At 62.7% G+C, this 17,012-nt stretch overlaps 1 protein-coding gene across 1 annotated transcript in view; it reads right to left on the bottom strand.

Moving 5' to 3' along the window:
• Positions 1 to 1,004: 1,004 nt before the first annotated feature.
• Positions 1,005 to 17,012, bottom strand: part of GAS6 (growth arrest specific 6) — a 33,507-nt gene continuing 17,499 nt past the window's right edge. The window contains exons 5-15 of the mRNA XM_081215197.1: positions 15,675 to 15,797; positions 14,782 to 14,904; positions 12,177 to 12,299; positions 11,505 to 11,626; positions 10,745 to 10,863; positions 10,278 to 10,467; positions 8,295 to 8,459; positions 7,114 to 7,282; positions 3,676 to 3,848; positions 2,282 to 2,510; positions 1,005 to 1,428 (exon numbers count right to left, since the gene is read on the bottom strand). Coding sequence (XP_081071323.1) covers positions 1,277 to 1,428; positions 2,282 to 2,510; positions 3,676 to 3,848; positions 7,114 to 7,282; positions 8,295 to 8,459; positions 10,278 to 10,467; positions 10,745 to 10,863; positions 11,505 to 11,626; positions 12,177 to 12,299; positions 14,782 to 14,904; positions 15,675 to 15,797 — 1,688 coding nt within the window. The 3' untranslated portion in view covers positions 1,005 to 1,276. The remainder of the gene's footprint in view (positions 1,429 to 2,281; positions 2,511 to 3,675; positions 3,849 to 7,113; positions 7,283 to 8,294; positions 8,460 to 10,277; positions 10,468 to 10,744; positions 10,864 to 11,504; positions 11,627 to 12,176; positions 12,300 to 14,781; positions 14,905 to 15,674; positions 15,798 to 17,012) is intronic.

Here is a 17,012-nt window from a genome sequence, read left to right on the forward strand (position 1 = left end):
CATCTGTGATTGCCAAGCCCTCCCCTGTGTCGTGGAGGCCCCGCCCCCCCCAGGGCGCACCGGCCGCCTCTGCCCACGGCCCCCGGGGTCACTCCACTTGCCAGTCCTGCCAGGCAGAGGCCCTGCTGCCATCCTGGAGGCCAAACCTCCTCCTCCAGGATCGAGAGGGAGCTTCTCTTCCTGAGGTGCCATGGCCACTCTGCTTCCTGTGGGCTCCGCACGTGGCTGGGCTGGGGTCTTCGGGCCCTGCCCTTCCTCTCGCCCCCGCTCGTCTCTGGGCCAGGTTGTGACCGTAAACTCACGTTCAGCAGCGGGGTGGGTGGGGAGGTGGGTGGGTGCGGAGACCCCAAAGCCGCTTTGAGGGATTAAAGCCATGAAGCTGAAATGGGGCCGTGGGACCCTGGGCTGCCTGCCCTCCTGCCTGCCTCAGAACACACTTCAGGGTTTAGTATTTAAAAAGATAGAATCTCAGTCTTGGGGTGGAGGGAAGCCCAACCGGATGCTGGAAACTCCCCTGGGACCCTCTGCTGAGAGAGCGCCCACAGCCCCGGATGTGTCCGCCGCAGCTGCAGGCCGCGGGCTCGCTCTCCCCCATGACCTCGGCTGGCGTCGAGGTGTCGCTACTGCCCCCCATGCTCCTGGAGCCAGAGTGAAAGGCCCGTGCGCTCGACCCCCGGCAGGCCCGGCTCGCTCTACAACGAGCAGGTGCCTTCCGCACCGCGCACGGCCTCCCGAAACGAGAAGGCGGGAGAACCGAGGCTGCGGGTTTGCACGGGGAGCTGGCGGCGTTGACCTGTGCTGCCCGCCCTTGGCCGCGCAGGCAGGCGACTGGCACTGCCGCCTCCCGGAAAGCGGCTCATCCCCGTCCTGGGGACGCCGGGCGGCAGGCGGAAGGGATGCCGCCTGGAGTTAAAGCCGACGGGCCTGGCGGACCTCTCGGCCTCGGACCCGCGACGACTGCGCCGCTGCACGCCAAGGGGCAGAAAGCGCCGACACAGAGCTAGGAAGGTTCCGTAAACGTTTTATTTTTCCATAGTTTTAGGTCAGAGAGAAGCATCTGGTAATAAAAATAACAGAATTCTCTTCCCGGGTCCGCTCGGGCGGTGCTGAGGTGAGTCCGCTATTTACACGTATGGTACACACGGGCAGGGAGGCCGTGAGGGGAGCTGGCGGGCGAGGGTTCAGTGTCTCGGGCGGGGGTGCGGGGGCCTCCCGCCGTCCTTCCTGGTCTGGGAAGAAAGCTGTGGCCGCACGGGCGTCCGGCGGCGGCAGAAGCCTAGGCGGCCGGCTCAGCTGGGGGGCAGGAGTGGGCCGTGATGTCGCTGTGCTTGTAGGTGGCTTCGTCCAGGTCCAGAACCTTCCGGTTGACCTCTAGCGTCATGCAGCCGCGGTAGAAGGCTGTGACCGGGGCCGAGGTCACTGGCACATCTGGGCCGCGGGGGAAGAACAAACACGTCTCAGGGGGCGAGATGCCCGGCGTCTGGGGCCCGGGCTCCCCGCTCTGCGTCTCCGGCCGCCTCGAGGGCACGGTTTCCCTTCCCTGTGGAACCCCTCCGTCTGGCTCAGGCACACACCCTAGGCAGGCGCCAGGCTTGACGCCGCCCCCCGGCCCCCAGGAGCGCACACAGAGAGTCAGATCAATTAAATATTATCTTCTCGGCCCGAATGAGTCATGCCCAGGGCTTCCAGGCTCTCGTCTTCTTCAAAGCTCTGCTTACTAAAACTAAAGGCACTTTGAGTCTGGCAGCCAAGACAGAGATGCCACCGTCTGCGGCAAGTAGACACCACCCTGAGGGGTGGGAGCGGACGGGGGCTTACGTGGGGCCCTGGCCTCGTCCTCCTGCCACCACTTTGCCCCGATTCCTGGCTCCACCTGACCAGACCTGAGCCCCGGATGCAGGAGGGGCCGGGGTCACTCTGCCTGCTGCCATGGCAACTGGACACCAGGCCTCAGGGGTGAGGCTGGCTGGGGCACTGGGGCACCTGGCCCCCAGCGTGGGCCAGTGGGCTGAACCCTCCTCACTAGCCTTGGCTGGAGCCACCGTCTGATGCCCACGGTTGGGGGTGGGGCTCCTGGAGGGTGCAGGAGCCGGGGAGGGGAAGCTTCAGGCTGCTGCTTGTCCCCGCAAGCGTGTTCTCAGCCTGGACGCCACACACAACGGCAGGCCGGGGCCGACACCCCACAAGGCACCCGATGCAGCCATGGGCCAGCTGCTTCCCTCTTCCTTTTAGTACAGAGCAGCCCAGTTCTGCTTGGGGCGAGCAAGTTGGGGCACCCTACCTGGCAGCCCCCCAATGAAGGTGAGCACGGAGCCCTGCAGGTGCCTCCCGAGGACGGCCAGCCTCTCCTGCAGCCCTGCTGGGCTCACTTCACTCTGGCCCTTGGTGCCGTCCACCTCCAGGGTGGCCCCGTCCCTGTTCACAGAGACGGTCACAACGTGCTCCTGGCCATCGCAGACCTTGATCTCCATCAGGACCAGGGTGACGCTCTCCACGGCCAGGACGACCAGCTGCGGGGAGAAGCGCGCCTGAGCAGGGGCAGGGCAGGTGGGGTGGCGGCCAAGTGCCCATGGGCCCTGTTGTCCTGCCCTGTCCTGCGGGCCTCCTGCGGGCACGGTCGCCTGCGGCCGGGGCGTGACAGGGACTCAGTCTCTACTCGGGTGAAGGAGGGGACCACCTGGACCCTGTCCAACGTGATGGAGGAAGAACGAATAAAGCCACAGACCCTCGGGCGGGAGCTGGGGGGAAACACGCTCCAGAAACGGGAACACACGTGCACTGGCCTGGGCAGAGGTGACCGCAGTCACCAGCGTGTCCGTAGCCGGGACACAGGATGGGGCTGCCCCTCCACGTGGAGCTGCCACGAAGCACCACAGAGGGGTCAGGGCAGCAAAGGCACACGCCAGGCAGATCACGCCTCTGACAACGCGGGGCAGAGGCGCTGTGATGACCGACGGCCCTGCCCTCTCCTCCCTCCCTCTCCTCACCCGGGGAGGTGGTCTCAGCTGGCCGGGCCTCGGGGCCGTTTGTCCCAAGTACTGGGACGGGGGAAAGCTGGCCTGGGCAGGGCGCGGACCCGCGCCCATCAGCTTGCAGCCCCGGTAATAGGGGAGCTGGGTGGCCCTCGCGGGTGGGCTGACTTGGTGAACACACCCCTCTTAGGACAGAGGTGAGAAAATAAACCTATTTCCGCCACCTCTTAGCTGTTCTCTGAGAAAACAGTAAGTCCAGTGAGCACGGTGTTGGCGTGGTGTCGGGAGAGTCGGGAGAGGGGGGCTGCATGGAGGTGACGGGCGGCGCGTCCAGGGCGTGTGCCAAGAGCTCGGTCTGCGTCCCCAGGGGGCCGCATGACAAGGGTCTGGGGCACGTTTGCACATCTTTTTCAAAAGGAAGATCTGATCTGTGAGCAAAATCCTTTGGCTTACATGCGAGCAATTAATTCAAACTGCTACACCACTGAGCGGGTGGGAAAGTCTTCCCACCGCACAACTGGCTTTCGGAACCCCAACATCGTCCCCGAGCCATGCGTGGCTGCTCAGGCCCTGGTGAGAGACGGGGAGGGTGGGCTGGAAGCTCGAGGGGCACGGTGTGGGCCGCAGCCGGGCTGGGCACTGGGCGCTGGGGGCAGCAGTTCATCCTCAGGGGTCAGGGGTCGGGTGGGGCAGTGAGTGGTACCTGCTTTTTGAGCTTCTTGGTGGAGTGGTAGTCGACCAGGGCCACAGAGAGGGCCACGGCCTGGTCATCGCCCACCAGCGCGAGCAGCATCCCCGTGTCGGTGGCGGGGCGGATCCGAGCCACGGCCTCTACTTCCCAGGTGGTCTCGGTCCCGACATCTGGCGATGTCCGAGCTGCGATGAAGGCGGCACATCACAGGGCGATCCAGACCAGAGAGACGGGGAGAGAGACGGGAGGAGCAGGGCGGCGAGCTCAGCTCCCCCGCGGCCCCGGGCAGCAGAGGACGCCGGGCAGCGGAGGAGGTGGGAAGCCGGTGACAGCCTCCCAGAACCCGCGGTTCGTGCCAACAGCTGGGAAGTGACGGGGGGCCAGGCTCCGGACTCAGGTCTGGGCCGCAGTCCAGATGCCCCCGGCCGCCTGAGGATGGCCACGCCGCGCGCTCCCCCGAGCGCCCCTTCGCGTGACCACTGGGCCACCTAGTCCCGCCGGGACCGCAGACGCGCCACTCGGGCCGTGCTCAGCCCCCGGGCGCCCCTGACTCCCTCCCCGCAGGTCAGTTGAACGGGGCGGGCGTCTCAGCCTTTGACCCTCTGCACCTCACCTGCGGCCTTGCGCAGCCCCCCAAGCTGAAGGGCTTTGAAAAGTTAAAGACACGGAGAAAACGGAAGCTTCCCCGAGCCCCACTCAACAGCACATACGATCTTACATCCTGAGCTGCACTTTTCTACCGTCACAATCGACGCCTCCGTGGGTGAGGTTTTGTTCAGGTGTGTTAGGCGGGCTGCAGTAAGTACCGCGTGTGGATTATAAAGCACACGGCACGTGTCACGTATACGCCGCATCTGAATGAGTATACGTGGTGCACGCCTCTAGCACAAACTGCTCCAAAGCACTTGTGGTACCAGGGCTGCATCCTGGTTCTCGGAGGGCGAACACCACCTCACGTTTTCTCCCCACGTTTGATCACCTGCTGCTGAAGACGCCAGACAACCTCCGCCCTCTCGGTTTTTAAGTGTTTCTACCTCGTGAGAATGACAGGCAGGGGCTGCATCGGCAGAAGGATGGTGAGGCCACGTCTGTGAACACTTGGGCTCGGACCTCGCCGTGGGCCGGCCTCTCCCCCCAGTGGACTGTGAGCCCCTCGAATCATGTGTGCGTCCCCATCCCAGAGGCGCCTGTTATGGTCAGTTCCCATAATTGTTCATCGAATCGAACGCACACAGAATTGGAAAAAGAAACCACCCCCCGTCCCAGCCTTCTCGTCTGCTGCCGAACTCCCCCTGCACCCCTGCGGCAGGGGGAGTGTGTTCCCCGCTGAGTCCCCTGAAGGATGAGGTCTGCGGCCTGGTTGCCAGAAGCGTGCTTAAGGCACCAACGCCTCGGCTCCCCTGGGGAAGTTTTCTCGGGTGCAGAGTTGGGTCAACCGCACGCCCCTCACCGAGGGCTTCTCAGGCTTTGAGACCCAGTGAGTCCAGATCCACTGGACCTGCTGCTGAGGACAGTATCTGTCATTTCCTAATGCGTCCTTCCTGTGTTGTAACGTGAGAACGTTGACGGTATAGTTCGAGACATATTAAAAATGCGTAGAGTTCTAACTACCATTTGGCCTTTGTTGTCGCAGAACTTGAAGCTCAAAACCATGCAGCAAACGCGGCGAGCAGACCACAGCAGGCATGGTGACGGGCACAGGGACAGCACTGCAGCCAGTGGAGACCGTGCCTGCGGTGTCTGCGTCACCACAGTGTTAGTGAGAAAAGAATTAAACGTTTATGCTCCACGATGTGATATTAAACGGCACAGGATGCTCTAGGTCTGCACGTGCACAAAAACAAACACTGCAAGGGTGACGTGTTTTGTATGAGGTGGTGCGATTAGGGGTCAGTGGTTCTTTTCTAAAAACCCTTCAGTGATATGGTGATGCTTTTGACAATTAAAGACAGAAAGGGGACAGTGACACAAGGTCTTGAGAGGATGGCCCAACTTGCTAAGGAGGAAGGAGCAGGCCCCACGTCCTCCAAGCTGGACGGGCCCTCCTTGAACTTGCAGGCCACCGGGGCAGTGAGGTCTGGAGGAGGCGGCAGACCACCTGCCCTCCCGGGCTGACGAGCAGGGCCGGGGCGGGGTGGGGGTGGGGGGTCACGTGTGCGCCTCCAGCCAGGAAAGGCTCAGAGTCTACGAACAGAGAGGGCTGGGGATACCCCGGGGACTCTCGCAGGGTGAGAGGGTGGAGCAGGGACCAGAGCTGGGGGAGGGGGCCTTGGCAGCAATGCCAGGAGCCTGGCAGGAGTGCGCTACGGAGAAGGGGAGGGGGGCGACCCTGGAGCCTCCCTGGACCAGGTGTCCACCTGGGACCGCCGGGCAGCCCGGGCTCTGGACGCCTTCCCGACCCTCAGAAAGAGGCACGCGGTTCTGTGCGAGGTGCCCCTGGGCCGGGACCCGGGGCTCTCCCAACATCCTCAACTCAGAAGTCACTAAGGCCTGTAAGCCCAGGCACGGTGACGCCTCAGGGCTCCAGCTGGTGCCCCCTGGGAAACAGAGGTTAACTTCCACCCTGTCTGAGGGGACGTCGGGGAAATCCCGGGTCCAGACTCAAATGGAACCGTCACCGTCCACCCCCACCCGGCCCCTGAAGTCCGCACCGTCCGGGTTGACATCCCCAGAGCAGAGGTGGCAATGGTACCGCCGAGATTTGGGACATTCACTCAGTTCACATAAAGCTGACATCTAAGTGCTCACCTATCAGCACGGGAGGATTATTTGTCTTTACTGTAAAAGTTCTCACTGATGGATGATAAAAGGGAAGAGATAGTTGTGGTTGGTTCCAGGAATGAAGGGCCCTGCTTTACAGAAGCCGAGGGACTCTGGGTCGACCCTGTGTCCCCTGCAGCAGCACTGGCCCCCAGCTGCCCACCCCGCCCGCTACGAGGCCTGCTCCTCTCTCCCCAGGTGTGAAGGAAAAGCTCCTTTGCTGCCTTGCACGCCGGCTGGAAAAGCCTTGGCTCTTTGGGGCCTCTCTCCTCTTCCTTCTGAAGCTTGAGCTCAGGGACTCCTTGAAGTGTTGCCCCCTCCCCGTGGCCCACAGCGCTGTGACTGCAATGCTGGGCGCTTCCGAGTGGCTCCATCTACATCTACGTGGATAAGCCTGAGCCTGTCTTGTCTCAGAACCTCTGTGAAGTTCCCCTTAGAGCCCTGCATCCGCCTGGCCTGCCCGTCTCAGCCACCGAGCACCGGCACCCTCCTCCAACCCTTTTTTTCCCAGCCCTGCACCCTGGAAGTGGGCCTGTACCCCGCCCTGTAGCCCGGGGGCCATGAGACCGTCCCTCGTGCCGTCTTCCCAGGTAGGAAACTGGCTCCTGCTTCTCTGGCGTTTAGTGTATTTCGGCTTATTTTGGCTGGAAGGACAAGCACAGCCATCCCGATGCAGGAGCCAGGACTCACCATAATCCAGGCTGTAGAAGGCAAACCCGCTCCCAGGGAAGAAGGACCCTCTCTCGGTCAAGGAGAAGCACTGCATTTTCACGTTCACCTTGACCGTCTCCTGGACGGTGGTGTCCTCACCGTCCAGCCAGTGCCAACTCCTCAGGCAGCCGTCCAGACGGGGGTTCATCTGGAAAGACAGAGACCCCCGGTGGCTTCCTGGTGCCGCCCGGTCCGACGGCGCCCTCCCAGCGCAGGCACATGGAAATCCACCACAAACGTGGATGAATCCTGCGGGAGGAGGTGTTTCCACTACAGGCTCCGCGCTCATGCAGGGAATCGCTGCCCGACTCCAGGTGCAAGGCACACGTAGCAGCACACGTGGCACATCCGCGCCCCACGCAGACGAGGACAGCGTGCCCATACTCCTCTGCCTGCACCCGGTCCCCACTTGTCTAAGAGACACAGGGCGCTGACCACCGCCTGGAAGGATGAGGGCGAGGGGACCCTTACACAGCAGCTGTGCCTGCACTCCTACCAGGCACCCAAAGCACCTGGGGTGTGTAGGGCAGGGGCTGGGGACCCGCAGCTGTGCACCTGCCGCGTGGCTCTGCGCAAATCAGGCCGCCCCAGCCTTTGTCTGTAAAACAAGGAGGCATGAGGTGCACGAACGGGCCTCTGGGGTGTGGGCCAGCCCTCTGCTTACACCACCCTCTACTTGGAATCTCAGTGCGCTGGACTCACGTCTCCTGTTCAGTGTGGAAATCAGACCCGGAACACCAGGGATTCTGGCCGTGGACATCAGCACACCGGGGGAGTGGGGTGATGAGGTGGGACAGGACTTTGGGACATGGCCAACGCCAACCTCCCATTACGTCTTGTTTCCCCTATGGGAATCCCAGCAGGGTTAACAACCCAAATGTTCTTGGGAACGGTTCAAAAAAGGTGAGTGTTCTTTTTATTAAAGGATAATTTCATTGTGATTTATCTCCTCTGCAAAATAGACATTTTTATCATCAATTTAGACGAAAACGCAAATGAGTTTCGTAGAGAGATGGTGAGGTACGTGATGTAGCTGCAGTGCGGCTCGTTAAGGTCTAGAGACGCTCGCCTCCCTTCCGATCCTCTGCCGGGGCCCTCAGGGTTAAACCCCGGGCTCAACCACCTGGGCTCCGACCTCAGGGACTCAGGACAGTACTTACAGGCTGGACAAGGTCTTTCTCCTTGAAGGGAACGCCTCCCACGGTCAGGTTCAGATGGTATAGTCCTCTGTCCAGCTGAAACAGGTCACCGGCCACGGCGATCTTCATGACAGCATCCTTGTTCACCTTGATCACCAGGCTCCGCTCGAGCTCCTCAACGGAGATCTGAAGAGCACAAGTGCTATGAGGTGGATGTGCACCTTCTGAAGGGGCGCCGAGCCTTGGGTACCAATTCCCATCACCACCCGGGGCCAAGAGACCCCCAGCCTCGGGGGGTCACGTTCCCATCACCACCCAGGGCCAAGAGACCCCCAGCCTCGGGGGGGGCCACATTCCCAATCACCTATACTGCTTCCCTGGCATCTATGGTGTGGCTCCGACCCTGCGGGTTTTGGTTTCCCTCCAACGCTGCTCCCTCCCCCTGGCCCGCCCCCCTCCTGCAGGTGAGCCCACCTGGAGCCCCTTCCCCATCTCTGGACCCTAAATTAAGCCTCAGTCAGGGAGCTGCCTTCTGGGGCCCTGAGGTCACTACCCCCTTGGGTCGGCCCTGACGTCTCTGGTCCTTTGCTTCTCCTACCCCTCAGCTGAGCACTTTGAATACAAGAGAACATACATTACTTCGGAATCTCCAGCAATGGTGCCTGGCACGGACTGAATGCTGACTGAACATAGGAATTCTTTCTATAACTTGCCACTCTTCCCTGCTTTCCTTGTAGGAAAATTAAAAAATCTGTCACTCTATACACGATGCATCTTCCTAATGACCCAGAAGCCCCTCGATTGATTTCCTTTTTGGCTCAGGTGGAGAAACACTTAGGTACTGGGTCTGAATTTGGTCAGAAGACAGCAGTGTGCACACATGGGGAGCTCAGGGGCAGGGAGAGTGGGCAGAGGTCCTTGTGGAACTGGCCCTGCACCTCAAGGACCAGTTTGTGCCTTGGGTGGGCTGGCAGCCACGTGCATCCACTGGTCATGCCTCCTCTAGCCCCTTCCCCTCGGGCAGTGTCCCAGCCCCGCTCGGGACCCTCCTGCCCTCAACCGCGGGGCAGCGGGTTCCCACGTGTGGAGCTCCCTCAACCCCGGGACGGCTTCCCTCTAGATCGACTGTTTTATCTGTAACTTTGCGGAAGGCATCCCTCCTGCTGCTTTGGAGATGCTGGTGCTTTAAGAGTCCAGGAAAGGAGGAGCTGGACGCCACTGACAGGATGGAAATATTAGCAAACGTCTACACTGTTTTTATTCGCAGAGACCAGGGCAAATTTTTCCATTTAATCTTCATTTCTAGAGGAAAAAAGAATGCTTTTCCCATTTCTCTTTCAAGCACTTACTTCTAAAAGCCCAGTTCCAACTAAGGGGCCTCCAAGTTTGGGGAGGGAGCCTGCGTGTCACAGGCTGCTTTGCTCCAGGCATCATGATGCAGGACAGAGCGGCAGCTCCAAAGCCACCGGCTGCCGGCTGCCGTTCAGGCTCTGGGCGGTCAGGGCACCTCCATCAAGAGGCTGGAGGTCAGCATGAACGGAGCAGGCCAGGAAGCCAGAGCCTGGGACGGCGTCACGAGACACGTCTGACCCTGCCCCACACCGAGAGCCGGGCACCGGGACCTTGGCCAGTTCTCAGCCTCGACGCAACTGGCGGTCTGAACCGGCGGGTCCTCGAAGTGGGGAGTCCCGAGTCCCCCTGGCCTCAATCCAGCTGCCAGGGGACCCCAATGCCCCCCACAGCTGTGATAAGCAGAAGCGTCTCCAGACACAGCCAGGTGTCCCCAGAGGAGTCACCCCACTGAGAACCACGGCCGCTGCGGCGGGAGCCCTGCTCTGCTTCTGTGGGGACGTAATGCCCATCTGAGCACAGGCTTTCTGGTGCGGGGCCGTCCTGCCATGGCTGCACCCACTAACTGCTGAGTGAGCTAGTGCAAGTAGATGCTGTGTCCTTGGCCCAGGAGCCCCGGGCCGGCCCAGGCAGTGCAGCGGGGGCCACGCTCACCGTCTGCCACGAGCCGTGGTTGATGATGGGCCCGCTGCTGGTGACGCGGCCCACGCCCTGGTAGCGGAGCTGCAGCTCCAGTCGGCCGGCCCGCAGGCCCAGGACGATCCAGGTGCTGTCCCGATGGCCTCCGGCGAAGAATAGAACGCCCTCAGGATCAAAGGTCCTGAAGTCGAACTCAGCCACCAGTCTGAGTGCCGGCAGAAACGAGTGGGTTACATGCAGGTCGTGGTGCGTAAGCCCTCCCGGCGAGGGCTCGCCTGGCCTCGGGAAGAGCCCAGGTGAGCAGGCCGAACGCCGCCCGCACCCCAACACCAGCAGCGAGTCCCCGGGGAGGCGTGCAGCTGGTACCAGCCCTGAGGCCCACGCGGCTGTGCTGGACTGCGGGCTCCCTGGCCGGGACGCGAGCACGGGGCTGACTTTGCCCCCCTCCCCGCCAGGCCCAGACGCTCGGGCCGTCCTCTCACCTCGTGGGCTGCAGCCGTTTGAAGCGCAGCCTGATCACGGGCGTCCCGCTGAACATGCGGCCCAGGTACAGCGACTTCACACTCTTGGCCACGTTGAAGGGCACGCAGGGCAGGATGTCCTGTCAGGAGCGGGGAGCTGGCCTCAGGTGGGGGCCCTCAGCCGGGCTCCCACTGGAACCCCCAGGGACCCTGCTGCCCCCAGCCCAGCCCACGATGGGGGCTCCCAGGGGAGGCTGGTCTCCGATGCTTTCAGAGGCCTCCCGCTCCCTGCTGGCAGTTTCTCCAGCACCCTCCTTCCCTGTGCATTTCCCTTCTGCTTTCATATTTTAATTATGGAATATTTCAAATGTACAGAAAAGCATGGAGAATAATAAAAACAACTATAAAATGTTGTAAAACAAGCAAAAAATGGAGACCTTGAAGTTGTTTCTAGAATGGTTCCTACTCTACGATGCAGCTTCTCCACTACCTGGAGGACCACACGGTGGGAGCCCCGGGGGGGTCACAGGGCGGCCGGGGTGGGCCTGCGCTCACGGTCAGGGGGCGCTTGCTACACATGCGTCGCAGAGCCTGGGCAGGGGCCGCGGTCACGCATGTATGAGTGAGTCACTCTGGGGGAGCTGAGGGGGCCACAACCCAACGTCGTCGGATGGCACGGTCACGCCTCCCACCCCGCCTCTCCCCGTGGGGCCCGAGGATGCGCTCCCAGCCAACCCCACGTGGGGCCACAGTGCAGCCGGGAGGCCGGGCCGGGCGCTACCTCGCAGGTGTTCATGTCCCGGGACAGCTTGAGGCCCCCGCGCCCGTTGCAGTGGCAGGTGTAGCTCCCCGGGGAGTTGACGCAGGCCTGCTCGCAGCGCCCCTCCGCACACTCGTCCACATCTGCCGGCCACAAGGAAGCGCCTGAGCCCACTGGTGCCACCACGCACCCTGCTGCCCCATCACACCGCCATGGACGTGAGTGCCCAGCCTGAGACCCGGGAGCTCCAGGCCCGTGGCTCCCACCCAGCTGGCCGGCTCCTTCCTGGGGACGCGGGACGGAGGCTGTCAGCATGCGGCGCAGGGACGGCCTGGGGGGTGGGCAGGGCCAGACTACGCCATTCCCTCCCTGGTGGAGGGGGCAGCCGCCGGCCCCAGGCAGGAAGGCGGTGGGAGGGAGCATGGCTCTCGGCGCCCCCGGACTCGGCTGGGCTAGGCTGCACCGAGGGCAGGAGAGAAGCCCGTTGCCCAGAAGCACAGGGGCCCCGCCTGGTCGGTCTCCCTGTGTCTCTGGGGAAGAGGCCCAGGTGCACAAGAGGCACGTGCCATGTCGCATGTGTGCAGGTACGCAGAACCCACACAAGTGCTCACAGCACGCTGTGCTCCTGGGAGAGCAGTGCCCTGCGCGCACGTGTGCGTGTGTGCGTGTCCCGTGTGGTGTCGGGGCGGGTACCTCGGCAGGACTTCTCCCGGGAGTTGAACGCATAGCCCTCTTCGCAGAGGCAGGAGTAGGAGCCCGGCAGGTTCTGGCACTGAGCCTCCCCGCAGGCGCCTGCGTCCTCACATTCATCCAAGTCTGCAGGAGAAACCAGCTGTGTTTCAGGTCCACCAGGCCTGCTGGCAGCCGGCCTGAAACGAGATGCCGCCAGCCAGGCTGGGAACCGCCGCTGAGAGGCATCCAGCTCTGCAGAGTGAGCACAGCCTGGCCTGGCGGTGTCATCACTGCACCCCTGGGCAATGCAGCCCTCCTCCCCTCCCCCTCCCCCTCCCCCTTCCCTCCCCTCCCCCATTCCCTTTCCCTTCCCCCTCCCTTCCCTCCCCTCCTATCCCCTCCCCACTCCTTCCCCTCCCCCTTCCCTTCCCCCTCTCCTCCCCTCCCCCCTCCCTCCCTTCCCTCCCCTCCTATCCCATTCCCCTCCCCACTCCTTCCCCTCCCCCTTCCCTTCCCCCTCTCCTCCCCTCCCCCCTCCCTCCCTTCCCTCCCCTCCTATCCCATTCCCCTCCCCCTCCCCTTCCCCCTCCCTTCCCTCCTCTCCCCTCCCCCTCCCCTCCCCCTCCTTTCCCTCCCCTCCTATCCTCCTCCCCTCCCCGCTCCTCTCCAGCCTCCTCCCTTCCTTCCATCCACTGGGCTTTCCGGCCCCAGCCCAGGAGCAGGGGTGGGGGGCGGGCACTGCTGATCAGGGGCCTGGTTGAGAAGGCTGATTCGAGACACTGTACAGGGCACTGCCTGGCCGGGCTGCACACAATTGGTGCTTAATTCCAATGACTGCAGTCCAGGAAGGTAAAAAAGTAACTCCTGGGGCCCTTTGACTAGAAGTCCCAGCCTGCGCCCTGGAGCCCTGAGCTGACCACAGAGCTGACCGCTGCCTGCTAGGCCTCACTCAGGCTCCCTGGTTCCTCCCCCCTCTCCTCACACCGGGGTCTGCCCTGTGGGAAGCCAATGCCGCAGTCACTGTAACTGACAATCAAGGGTCAGTCCTGAGGTTCCATCCCCTCTGCCCCTCTGGCAAACAAGTACAGAAAGCCTGCAGTTAAGAACTGGTTCCTAAAGTGACAAAGGGACTTTCTAGCAAGTGCAACTGTTACTTCAAATAACATCGATTCCTCAGATGGCACACAGAACCGCACGCCGCAAAGACTCGCAATTACTCGTGACTTCATTACAAGGGCAGTTGAGCAAACACAGGCCTTCAGATGTGGAAACTAAGATTTCGTGGTGGGAAGGAGACAACACAAAGGGCACCTGCTCCCCCAGGGAGCCTGTAAACCTACAGGGCTCCACATCGTCAGGACGGATCTGCACGAGGACCAGACTGCAGCCGTGACACAGGCTGCACCGTCCTGAGCAGAACTGCATCTCTGGCTTCGCAACTCCAAGCACTGGCCTCGAGAGAATGGGATTCACACTATTGCTCACAATAGTCCGTATCTTTGTGGGCATCAACATAACTGCAGCTTGCTCTGCCCGTATATGTAAGCGGACAATTAAAACTGTCAGCAAAGAGATGCTACAGACCCACGTCAATGTCTTCCACTCTGAGAATACGGCATCTATGTCAGCACGAAGAAGTTACAGAAGACGGGCCTTCACCCCTAACCCCATAGAAATGGACTGATGTCTGACAGGGGGGATTCATAAGCAGCTCTCTACAGGAAACTGCCCTCAGGAAGCCCCCTTCCTTGTCACTTTAGCAGAGCCATATTGCAACTGGCTTTCAACCAGTCACCTCCAGCCCAAGCACACCTCTCAAATCTTTTGATCACACAATACCTCGCCTAACCTGTCTCTTCTTTCTGTAGATCAAAGGAGTAGAAATGAAGAATAATGAACAGATGACCAGATGCGCACCCCTAGCTTCCCCTCCAGTAATCTCCCAAACAAACTGTGTGACCAAGATCGCATCTAGAGGGAGGCCATGAGGAGTCGACACTCCTGCACACAGTGGGGGACGGCGAGGACTCTGACCCCCTATCTCAGGGATTAACTGAGATTCCTTCTGTTTCCCTTTAGAAGCTTTCATGGCCGAGCAGAATCTTCAGAGGTGGTTTCTGGGGGACACCGAGGGCACCATCTCCCCAGATCGCTGGCATTCTGATTAAAGCCACCTTTCCTTTCTGCCATTTGTGAGCGCTGATTTTGTAAACAGTGAGCAGTGGGACCCTGGGCTCCCTGCCCACCCCCCCCGCCCCAGATGTCCTGGGCCCCGACTGGCACAGAAACCTCTGCAGGCTCTGTGGCCTGGAAGGAGGCCTGGCAGCCGCCTCCCAGCCTGGGACAGTAGGCATGGCCTCCCCAGCTGGGCCGGCCCTGTCCACAGGTCCTGGTGCATCAGCCCATGTCGAGGTGCTGGGGCAGCTCCCTGTGGCCGCGGACATGCCCGGGCATGTGCTGTGTCTGCAGGACGCCCACAGCCTCCAGAGCCGGAGGGACCAGCCACGCCTGCAGCCTCTCGCAGAGGAGCAAAGCGACTGTGGCTTCAGCCAACCGGCAACTTGGCAATCGCAGAAGAAAATGGGGGAGGAGGAGAGAGGAAGGCAACCAGGACCCAGGGCCTCACCGTGGCAGGTCCGGCCGTCCAGGGAGAGTGCATAGCCGCTGTAGCAGCCACACTGGAAGCTTCCTGGCTTGTTGTAGCAAATCTGGCTGCAGCTCCCGTTCTCCTGGCTGCACTCATTGACATCTGGAAACAGGACACAGGCACAGAGAGAGCCAGAGGTGACCCACAACCCGCTTGGAGCACGTCGCAGCGTCTGCGTCTCCGACCCCATGGGATCCACCCTCAGATCCTGGGTGGGAGGGCACAGGGGCCCAGGGCTCCCACTGCAGCCAGGGGGCCACCTGAGGGTTCTAACCAGGTCCTGGGGGGTTTCTGCAGCTTCTCTGCTGACCCTGCACACTGTAGACTCAGAGTCTCGACTCCTTTCTGATCAGCGGGGGGCCGCGCCGGGCAGGGCAGCTACAGGGCACTCCTACTGCCCACCGCAGGCCCAGACCTGCTCTCAGGAGGGGTCATCGCCCTCCCCAGTGCCCCCTCCAAGGAGGTGGCCTGGCTAGAGCAGAGTTCAGGGCTCAGCATGGTGGCTTTTCAAGCTGGGTGGCGCCCTGCCCGGGGGCAGAGGCAAGACCTCCCGAGCTGTGCAAACCTTCGCGCTCTTGGGAGGACCGGAGGGGCTGAGGGCCCCGCCCGCCCATCCTCTCCCGGGAACTGGGAGGGGGCCGGCCAGCGAGGGGCCTGGACCCCCGGACTGCCGTCCTCCCGCTTCTCCTCACTCTGCTCTCAGCCAGACGGGCCGGTGCGGCTGTGTCCCTGGCGGGGCAGGTAGGGGGCCCGGCAGGGAGAGGCGGAAGAGAGCAGGACTCAGGGACCCACCAGCCCGGGGCCCCTCGGGTGGCCCTGCGGGGAGGGTCTGACGCCTATGCCCCCAGCCCGCCCCCAGGCCGTGGCCTTACCTCTGTTGCAGAGCCGTCCCGCCCAGCCGTCTCTGCACTGGCAGTAGAAGTTGCCCATGAGGTCCTGGCAGACTTGGGTCCCCTCCTTATCGCAGGGGTCTGGGGAGCACTGGTCAGGCAGCTCTGAGTTGAAAGGAAGGAGAAGATGTCCCTGAGCTGCTCCTGGTCAGCTGGGAGGAAACCGAGGCAGGTCTGGGGCACTAACGTCCCCTCCACTGGCCCTGGCGGGCCGCACAGGACACCCACCTCTGGGCGGGAGGGGGTCACAGACCAGGCTGGCTGGGCCACAGCCGATCCCAGGAAACCCAGGTCAGCTCGGAGGGAGTGGCCGCCCACCCCCTGGGCCCAAGGTCAGGGCCGTGGCCCCGAGGCAGTGGAGGACAGGAGTGGGCCTGGCTGGGCCCCAGGAGCTTGGACCTCCCAGGGAGCAGGTCCACAGGGCCCTGGCCAGCCCATGGGCCAGCCCAGCAGACACAGAACATTCCCTTCCCCTGGCGGCCGTGTCCACCCTGCCAGGCCAGGACCCCGGCCCACTTGACCCCTGGCCTGTGGGGTCCAGTTTGCAGAGAGGGCGCCCACAGCCTCCCCGCCCGCCCCTCGGGTGGGCCTGCTGCTTCTGCCTCTGCTTGGACACGGTCCAGACCGTCTGGGCCCCGGCCTCCGCTGCTCCCCTTTCTCTCCGACACGCGCCGGCCCCACGGCCTGTAGGTTTCAGCGGTGCTGGTGACCAACGGCCATCCTGTTTCTCTGGATTGTCCTGCTTTCAGCGGAGGGGAACGGGGCACATTTCCCGGGGCCCTGGAGACCGCGGGGCAGCCACCCGACCAGGCTCAGCCCTGGGCTGCCGCCTTTCTGTGTGCCAGCGGCCACTACCTTCTCATACCTGGGCGCCCACCTGCAGCACCTGAGCCAGGCACTGTCGCGTGTCTTTATTCCCCAAGCGACGGGCCCATCTGAGCGCTGGGAAGCCCAAGACAGGTGGTCACGGTGCTTCAGCCCTCCCTCTGCCCCCGCCCCGTGTGGAGCTGGGGTCACCATTCACTCCACTGCCTGGTCACTAGGAACAGGCCAAGCCAGCACGTGACCGCTGAGAGCGCCAGGCCGCTGTCTGCGCTGGTGGAGCCGGCCAGGCGGGCACTCACCCCCGACTCTTCCCTTCTTTCTCAGGACGGCCGACGTCCCCAGCCGGATGCTGGTCTGGGGACAGTGTTTCCACCGTGCACTTGCTCCTGGTCCCAGGAGGACAGTGGGCCCCTGTGTCCCCCAGCTCACCAGGCCGCGTGCCAGCCCTTGTCCTTGGCATGGACCCAACACTGTGCTTTGTCCCTCTGCGTCCCC

The sequence above is a fragment of the Mesoplodon bidens genome, assembly GCF_964165515.1.
Source record: "Mesoplodon bidens genome assembly, chromosome: 17".
Lineage (NCBI taxonomy): Eukaryota > Metazoa > Chordata > Mammalia > Artiodactyla > Ziphiidae > Mesoplodon > Mesoplodon bidens.